The following is a 10,046-nucleotide window of genomic DNA, read 5'->3' on the forward strand; positions in this document are numbered from 1 at the left end:
TATATATATCTATCGTATAATGGAACTCGTATATCTTCACAATGATATGATATTGTACACTTACTTTAGACATAAACTTTTATGGATTTTTTTAGTCTTTAACCAAATACCTTATACTAATCTTATACTAATGAAGATATATTTTCATCTTATTAACTTGTGATTTTTCATGTATTTTTAATGTGGAATTTTGATCGAATTTCCAACATATATAAAAGGTACTTCGTATTTTTCGGACTTTTCGCAATGGTGTAAATGTGCTTAGCCTTAATTCGAATTAGTATTATCTCAACATTAATGTCAATTACTTTTCAAAAAATTACATTCATACTTTATAAAATAAAATCTAAGCGGGCTTCCCATAATTGCATCTTCCACTTGCCCGACCATTTATGTTATACATTAGTTCACATTTAATATAAAGATATTCGATTGAAAGTATGAAAATACAAAACATGGTTACAAAAAGATAACAATTTTATTTATTACATAATAGCAATTATACGCTCTATGCTTTTTACAACGTATTAATCTCTAACCNTACCATTTTTATTTAGTTAGATAACCACTTCCTAACGTAACCTTCATGACATTGAAGAAATCATGGTCATAAGCCTTGGACTTGTGATGCTGGCTGGGAATAATCTTTGTGTACAAATAGAACATAGCACAAGCTATAGTTGGCCCGGCCCAGAACACCCAATGCCCGTCCCAAAGATGCCCACCTCGAACGATGGCCGGCCCAAGGCACCTCGCCGGATTCATCCCGGCTCCTGCATAACCCTTTTTGGTCGTAACCGTGGTTGAGACGAACACGAGAAGGCCCAAAACGATGCCAACGATCGTGAAGACCAAGACATGACCCAATACACTGGCCTGTCTGTGATCATAGGCCATCCAAATTGAGGCGAATAGGAAAATGAAGCTACAAAAGATCTCAAGCCACAACGCTTGGCCCAGCCTTAGCCCGATGGTGACTGGCCCATTTATGCCTGGTGCAATGACCGTAATAGTACATCCCCCAAGTGAGAAGGTTTCCTCGATTGTGCTACTAACCACAGCCTTCAAGGCCAGGGCACCTAGTGTTGCACCTAGGCATTGTGCAGCTATGTAGACTACGGCACGGAACATCGATATAAGGCCGACTAATGCGGCGGAGAACGAGATTATCGGGTTGATGTGGCCACCGGAGACCGGGTGTACGGCAAGCAGGAGAATCGTGATTATTATTGCCGCGAGTACAGACAACACCAGGTTTGGCAATTTGATGTCTGATTGTATGGTCGATATTACAATAGTGTCTAGCATGAACACGAGAACCGCGGTCCCGACGAGCTCCCCGACTGATGCTCGCCACAACTATTATATATTTTCAAGAAATTAAAGTCAAATAAAAACTATATAAATGCTTTAAATATGAATGTAATTGTAATTATTCTTACATCCAAAGTCAAAAGCTCATTCAAGCCCCACATCTCACTTGTTGTTTGCTTTCGAGGATCAATCATCCAAGTCTCTGGACTGCTTAACAACATCAATAAAAAACACTCATTAAAAAAAAGTATTACAAATATATATAGTGGGATATATTCTTGAATAAGGAGTAGTCTCGCCCTCCATACATCCATACACACGGAGACATATATATACACACACACACAGAAAAACACACACATGTGTGTGTTTGTGGACGAATATCTGGGAAGAATTTGTGGTTACTCTGGAGTAGAGAAGACAGGCGGAATCTTGGTGGCGTTGGATTGGCTTTCTTCATCATCTGCAACTTGTAGACGCTTCCCATTATTTGCAGCCATGTTTTTTTTTCGACAACCTTTTCTTGGCTTAATTTGTTGCCTAATTTTGCCTTAGCTTGGATCCAATATATATAGACACACGAGTAAGTCTCTTATGATACGATCTTACTTGTTAACTTTACTTATATTTACATAAAACGTAATTTTTTGACATAAAAAATAATATTTTCCATGTGTGACCCAAATAAAATATTTTTCTCATAAAATTGACTCGTAAGACGGTCTCACATGAATTTTTGTATACACACAAATAATGAGATGTAGAGTGACGGAGGGAATAGGGCATTTTAATATAATGACGGATCGAAAGAGTGTTAGCAAAATTAATTGCTTCCATTCTCATTAAAATATATATATATGAATTATATTATATTATAAAATTTTTGACCCTAATAGTAATTAATTATTTAGAAATATTATATTCCCATAATAGATTACAAAAATGAAATACAATAAAAATGATCAAACTTTAACTTCAATAAAAATTACTCCAGAATCAATATATTGTGTAAAAATAATATCATATACCAAATTATATTTTATATTAAAATTTAACCTACGTCACATCCCAAGAATGGATCGTTATTTATTAACCATGAGGCTCTTAAAGTTTCGCAAATGCTTTTTATAAAATTATCGTCACAGCATATAAACGACAAAAAAAAAAATTATGAAGCACAAAACCAAAAAATATATATATTAAAAGTTAACATTCAAAAAACTATTAAATTAAATTAAATAAATAGAAAAATACTATTTAAAAAAACATTTACCTTACATAAATATTTACAACGTAGGAAAAATATAATTTGAACATTGCTCGCACTGTACTCTCCAATATAAATGTCACAAAAAATTATTTGAGATTGTCTCACGAGTCAATTTTGTAAGACATATATCTTATTTTGATTATTCATGAAAAAATTATTTTTATGTAAAAAATATTTTATTTTTATTTTAAATATGTGAATAATTGACTCATCTCACGGATAAATATTCATACTTTTGTGTATATTTAGCAAATGAAATTTCATAGAGATTGTAATAAAAAATAAAATGTATATGTGATTTTTGATTCAATTATTATTTATATGTATATCTACATAGACAAGTAATGAATGTGAAAGTTTGACTTGTTAATAAATAAATAAAATAAAAGAATAATAAATATATCAGCAAGATGGATGGAGATTCAGTTTGGATATTAAAGGCTGTCACCCCTCAACGTGACCACTATTTCAACGGGTGGGTATCATCCATAGACCAATACTTTTCAAATCAAATGCTTTGATTATTTGTTGAAATAACCTCTTTTTCAATCATTTTCTTCTAAATTATTTAGGGCGAGTCTCCTTTTTTTTAGGTTATTATTTAAGAAACGAAGTTGAAACTTGTGACTTTAGGTTCTTTTTTATCCTTTAAATTAATGTGTTTCTCTTTTTTTTAAAAAAAAAATCGATAATATATTAATTTAAGAGATTGTTTCTCAGGAAATTCGCGCAGCGGAAGATCCTGAATTTGAGTCTTTCTACACCAAAATATTCTATTAAACGAAGGTATTCGTACTTGGATGACAGCTCAAGATTAACCTCATGAAAACCTTTCCAGGCTCCATAATCGAGGAATTTAAAATTAAATACATTATATTCAGTTCAATGAAAAGTCATTTAGTTTATGACATACTACATAACGAGCTGGTGATACTCTGATTATCAAGTTGTTAGCAAATTGACCTCGGACAGATATATACTATGCTATACCGGGTGTAACACATAGGATGTGACACAATAGCCTTTGGATTAGTGAGTCTCACATGATTTTTTATATTATAATGTATTGATTCAAAGACTACGCTGCACTTGGAGTTTTATACTACAACATATTATCTGCAAGACCTAACATCCTCAATTGATTTTGAACTTGTCTAAAAGTACGTAGAATCTAGTGCACGTAGGATTAATAATTAGGATCTCGTTGGACAAAGCGTACATCCCAAGGACCCGAAGATTAACTTGGTTGATATTGACGTTTCCCATAAGTAATTACACCATATCGATCATAGTAAAAAAAAATGGTCGGTTTCGAATAAAAGAATTTGTTTTTGGAGGTTATAAGCGGATTTGATTTGAAGAATGTATTTGAAATGAAACTCATCTTATAGGACTAAACGTTTGTCGTTTTACTAAAAGTTATAGTTAGCAGTAACGATGCAACTCAAATATTTTAAACCGCACAGTAGCTCAAGCGCAACATTTCGGTTGCTACACCTAACAAGGATAATTATTACACTCAACATATGTATTTCAAATCTATCATAATTAACATATACTCGAAACAAAAAAGCGAGTTAACTGGCTAGATCATGGGGATTGAAACTCCAAGTATATCCATGCACATGAATCGTCTAAGAGAGAAAAAAATGATATCAACGGACTGGTTTCATCACATGGAGATTGGTGCAATGAGAGAAGAAGCAATTGGTGGAAATGAATGAGAATTATTATTCCTCTTTATTCTCATCGAATAACCCATCCGAGGAGGATAGAAACCGAATCCCAGAGTGTGTACTCGAAACGATAGATGGAAACATGAACACAGTGTTGTGTGCCCCTTTCTCAGCAGATGAAGTCAGGAAAGCGTTGTTCGACATGCACCCAGACAAGTCCCATGGTATTGATGGTATGTCTGTCTTTCTTTCAAAAATTTAGAGACGTCGTTGGTGAAGATGTAAAAAAGGTAATGCTACAGATTTTGAATGAAAGGGCTGATCTTGAGGGATGGAATGAAACCATTGTCACTCTCATTTTGAAGATCAAGCAACCCATGACCATAAAGGATTATCGACCCATTAGTTTATGCAATGTCAATTATAAAATAGTTGCTTGGGCACTAACAAACAGGTTACACTCTATTCTCCACCAGTCAGTGAATGACTACTAGAGTGCATTTATTCAAGGTCGGTTAATCTTTGGTTATATTATCTTGGGCTATGAGACACTGAACTGGATCCGTAGCAGGAAAGGTGTAACGTCCTGAGATCGGGGTTAGTCAACACCGGTGTTGTTTAGCAATCACACAATCGAAAACAACAAGTTTCGTAGTACAATATAAACCAAAAATTATTGTATATCATAAATTCCAAAGAAAAAACATTTTCTTTATAACAGAATAACTTAATATGATATAGATAATGCGAAAGTGTTTTACAACTTAAATAAAAAGTAAACTTAAACTAATGTTCTTGTAAATCACCGACCCCAAAACTGGTCCGACTCTTCTTCTTCGATCTGTCCTTCAGGATTTTTTGGGGAGGGTAAAGTAAAATGGTGAGTGATATAGTCGTGACTCAGTAAGTGAGAGCTGATATAAAAACTGGCCTGACTCTACTTTCCATGGTTTGCTGATATCAGTCCCTAATTTTTACTTTTCTAAGGGGGCGAGGCCGTATAACTGTTATAATCTCACTGTACAAGGACCATAAACATGTCATATTGGGATTTTCACCCATATTCCAGTTGAATCCTCAAAGTGCTAACACATAAAACATACGATAATCGTATCAAGAATGTGATAGAAGAAGAATTCCACTCGATCGAATTTTCAAAAAAAACGAAAATGCATAAATGAAATTCATAATTTTTAAATGAGCCCACTTACCTCATATCTGGATGTGGAAGGGTTTCGGGTACTGGGATTTTCGAATTTTCCTTGGATCTGGACTCCAGCAGAGCTTCGCTACTCGACAGAATTTGGAGTGCAAAATTTTCAAAATTTCAGCAACATTTGGAGAGCACTTTTCGAAAATATGGATTGTTTGAATGTTGTAAATTTTGACTAGTATAGGGTGGTATTTATAAGCGTGAGTAAAAAATCTTACCATAATTCGTTTTATATTCCTTCCAAAATTTCGAGATAATTATTCCATAATTTCGAGAATAAAATATTTATTCCATACTTAAAATTGTGCCATAAATAATTTAAAAAACTTGTAACTAAGTATTGAATTTCGAAATTTTGCTCCTGAACTGGATGGTTGAAAGTAGACTGTTTTCTGATACAGATTCATAATGTATTTAGACTATATTAAAAATTTGCTAGCTTTCTTCTTGAGAAAGCTGTCTTGTATGCAATATTTCCTTCCAATTAGGTTGATATACATACCTGAATTTTGAGTTTACTATGTATTTTGCATTGGATTTCGAATTTAATATATTTATTAGCTTGGAAAACTTTTTTAATACCATGTATTATTCAATATTTCCGAATTTATTATTATTTACATAATTCGAAAATAATATCCTATACATATATATGATCAGTTAATAATTACAACTCTAAAAAACATTTGGGCTTTCACATCCCTCTCACCTTATTGGAAGTTTCGTCCTCGAAACTTGAGTCGGCTTGGTCTCCAAACAGTTAGGGATATTCCTTGCACAGGTTCTCTTCAACCTCCCAAGTTGCTTCTTGCTCCGTGTGGTTGGACCATTGAACTTTGACGTATGGAATAACATGTCGCCTAAGCACTTGTTCTTTGGTGTCCATGATTCTGATGAGAATTTCTTCGTACTTCAGTTCTTCTCCCAAGTTACCTTCGATCATGAGTGGTTCTACTTCCAACACGTGACTTGGGTCCGAGATATACTTCTTTAATTGGGACACGTGAAATACATTGTGTATTCTTGACTTTTTTGGCAGTACCGCTAATCTGTATGCCAGCGTGCCCACTTTCTCCAAGATTTCGAAAGGTCCTATATATCGGGGGTTCAGTTTCCCGACTTTATTGAATTTAACATCCCATTTCATAGGCGAGACTTTCACGTAGGCCTTCTCACTAACGTTGAATTCTGTAGGCCTTCTTTTCAGATATGTCCATCTCTTTTTTCTGTCCCGAGCTGCGTTGAGGTTTTTTTTCTAACAATTGTAACCTTGTCCATTGTTATCTGTATGAATTCGGGTCCCACCACGATTTTTCTCTGACTTCATCCCAATACAGGGATGACCAACATTTCCTTCTATAAAGAGCTTCGGATGGGGTCATTCCAATGCTGCTGTGATAGCTGTTATTGTATGCAAAATCAATTAGGGGTAAATGAGTGCTCCAATTGCCACTGAATTCTAAGGCGCATGCTCGCAACATATCTTCTAGAGTTTATATCGCCCTCTCGGTTTGAGAGTAATAGGTCGTACTAAGAGTAAATTTTGTTCCATGGCCTCTTGGAAGCTCTTCCAAAAACGTGAGACGAATCTCGGATCTCTATCAAACAAGATGCTCACTTGTACCCCATCCAGCCACACAATGTTGTCCATATACAGTCTTGTCAAGATTGTACTTCATGAGGACGTGTATAAATGTGCATATTTTGTGAGTCTATCTATGACAACCCATATCCCGTCATGACCTTGCCTTAACTTTGGTAATCCTACCACAAAGTCCATGGAAATATGCTCCCATTTCCACTCGAAGATTTTCAAAGGTTGCAGTAATCCCCCAGGTCGTTGTGCTCTTCTTTGACCTGCTGACAAACTTGGCACTTAGAGAAAAATTATGCAACATATCTTTTCATTCAGCTCCACTAAAATTCTTCTCAAGGTCATTGTGCATTTTTGTACTCCTTGGGTAAACTGATAACTTTGACTTGTGCGCTCCGGTCATTACTTCTTGGTGGAGGCTATCGTTGTTAGGTATGCACAACCGCCCTTTCATCCATAGGATCTCTTTGTCATCAATCTGGATATCTTGAGACTTACCTCTTTCGACTTGTTCTTTAAGCTTTGTCAGCTCGGGGTCTCGGTCCTGATTTAACTTGACTGGTAGACATAGCTGAGCGGAGAGTAAATATAGGATAACCTTACTTCCATTCTTCTGGCTTAAAGCATCGGACACTTTGTTTGCTTTGTCTGGATGGTAGGTTATGGTCAAGTCGTAGTCCGTTAAAAGTTAAATCCATCGCTTTTGCATCATATTTAGTTCCTTTTGGGTGCACAAGTATTTGAGACTTTAATGGTCCGAGAAGATTTCACACTTAGTGCCATAGAGGGACTGCCTCAAAATTTTTAAGACAAATACAACCGCTGCTAGCTCCAGATCATGTGTAAGATAGTTCTGATCGTGCGGTTTCAATTGCCTTGATGCGTAGGCAATCACCCTCCCTTCTTGCATGAGTACGCATCCCAGACCTTCCTTAGATGCATCATTGTAGATGGTGAAATCCTTATTCTCAGTAGGCAATATTAACACTGGCGTGGATTCGAGCTTTTCTTTCAATTTCTGAAAATTTTTCTCACAACTATCACTCCAAATGAACTTGGATTTTTTCTGTGTTAGTTTTGTCATTTGTATGACTATCGAAGAGAATTCTTCGACAAATTTCCGGTAGTAACCTGCGAATCCAAGAAAGCTCATGATGTCGGTGGCATTCTTAGATCTTGGCCAATCTGTAATTGCCTCTACTTTCTTTGGATCCACCGATACTCCTGCTTCATATATCACATGTCCTAAAAAAGATACACTCTTTAGCCAAAATTCACACTTGTTTAACTTAACATAGAGACCATTTTCTCTTAAGGTTTGCAGAGCAAGGTGGAGGTGCTCCTCGTGATCTCTCTCGTTGGGAGAATAGACGAGGATGTCATCAATGAATACTACTATAAATTGATCTAGGAATGGTTTGAAAACTCTATACATTAGGTCCATGAATGATGCCGACGCGTTCGTCATGCCAAAAAGTGTCGTCGTGAATTCATAATGTTCATATCTTGTCCGAAAGGCTGTCTTGGGAATATCTTTAGCTCTGACCTTCAGTTGGTGGTAGTCCGTTCTAAGATTCAGTTTAGAGAAGAACGCGACTCTCTTAAGTTGAAAAAACAGGTCGTCTATCATCGTTAGAGGATACTTATTCTTGATTGTGATCTTGTTTAATTCTCTATAATCAATGTACAACCTCATACTCCCGTCTTTTTTCTTCACAAAGAGTACTGGAGCTACCCATGGGGACACACTCGGTAGAACTCTATTTTTGTCTAGAAAATTTTGAAGTTGTTTCTTTAGGTCCTTGAGTTCTGCTGGTGCTATTTTGTAAGTCACCTTAGAAATTGGTGTAACATCCGGGATCAGATTGATTTTGAACTCAACCTCGTGGTCCGGGACTGTTCCATGGAGTTTTTCTAGGAAAACATCTGGGAACTCTCGTACTACTGTGATTTCTTCCAGTTTGAGTTCGACTCCTTCCTTCACTTTGTTGACCATTGTTAGGTAGATATCTTCTCTGGATTTCATGGCTTTCCATGCTTGGGAAGCAGAAAGGAGTGATTTACGTTCCTTGGGTTTACCATGATTCGCGACCTCTAGCTCAATTGGTACCAGACTTGTGCTAAATATCTATATGTCCAGGAGATCTTAGGTTCGACTCTGGGGAGGTACAAACTCCAGTGCCTGGGCTGGAGGAGTCATTGAGTAATGGGCCATGGGATAACCGACTCCCGCCAGTTGGATCGGGAACAGCCCATGGGCATTACATTGGGGTTCGGAGTCTAATTCTTTTTCCCTTACATCGACCATTGTGTTGTTTCTTGCCAACCAATACATCCCTAAAATGATACGAAAATTAACATAACTAGATATATCAGGTCAGTAATGAAATTCTGATTACCGATACCAACTCTACAGTCCCTGTGAATTTCATAAGTTTCAATGGCTCTACTTGTATGTGTGACTATCCGAAAAGGCTCCGTTAGTTTCTCGGGTTTACATCCTAATTTCTTAACAAACCTCTTAGATATAAAAGAATGTGTAGCACTGCAGTCAAACAACACATAAGCAGACACTTTTTGAATTAGGATGGTACCTGACACGACGTCGTTGGTTTCCTCTGTCTCTTCTTGAGTCATAGCAAAAATCCTGGCATTCGTTTTGTTTTCCTTTGGCTTGCTAGGGTTTGCCCCCACATTTTGCTCAGTTCCCTTGTTGGGCCCAATTTCTTTGTTGGCAGTGTTCGAACACTATGCAATTCGGTGCCCTGGTTTCCCACATCCGAAACATGTGCTGCTAGCTCTTTGACACTCTCCAATGTGTCTGAAATGGCATATTGGACATGGCCTAGGTCCTTGATAGTTCGTAGCATAGGAATGCCCTGTGGGAGGTCCGCCTGACTAGTTGGGCTTTTTGAAATTCTGTTCGTCCTGAGAAAACTGGATGATAAGAGGGCGTTTATTCTTGGTTTCCCCATTTCT

At 36.5% G+C, this 10,046-nt stretch overlaps 1 protein-coding gene across 2 annotated transcripts; it reads right to left on the reverse strand.

Annotated features, from left to right (window-relative positions):
• Positions 1-546: 546 nt before the first annotated feature.
• On the reverse strand, positions 547-1,872 carry LOC140972211 (uncharacterized). Of its 2 annotated transcripts, none has more exons than XM_073434664.1 (3): positions 1,720-1,872; positions 1,443-1,521; positions 547-1,359 (listed from the first exon to the last, which is right to left on the reverse strand). In XM_073434664.1, the coding sequence occupies exons 1-3, from the start codon at positions 1,812-1,814 to the stop codon at positions 550-552; spliced, it is 984 nt and encodes a 327-aa protein (XP_073290765.1). In that variant the 5' UTR covers positions 1,815-1,872; the 3' UTR covers positions 547-549. The 2 variants fall into 2 exon arrangements, with proteins under 2 accessions (XP_073290765.1, XP_073290764.1); XM_073434663.1 differs by having other exon boundaries at positions 1,443-1,524; positions 1,720-1,866.
• Between the last annotated feature and the right edge of the window lie 8,174 nt (positions 1,873-10,046).

This window comes from Primulina huaijiensis, chromosome 3 (assembly GCF_012295235.1).
Source record: "Primulina huaijiensis isolate GDHJ02 chromosome 3, ASM1229523v2, whole genome shotgun sequence".
NCBI lineage: Eukaryota > Viridiplantae > Streptophyta > Magnoliopsida > Lamiales > Gesneriaceae > Primulina > Primulina huaijiensis.

Excerpts from the sequence above, each read along its gene's own strand:
- LOC140972211 (XM_073434663.1), bottom strand. The coding sequence starts at position 1,814 with ATGGCTGCAAATAATGGGAAGCGTCTACAAGTTGCAGATGATGAAGAA. Across the intron at positions 1,525-1,719 it reads CCTGTCTTCTCTACTCCAGA|CAGTCCAGAGACTTGGATGA; the intron begins GTAACCACAAAT and ends GATGTTGTTAAG. Across the intron at positions 1,360-1,442 it reads ATGAGCTTTTGACTTTGGAT|TTGTGGCGAGCATCAGTCGG; the intron begins GTAAGAATAATT and ends AATATATAATAG.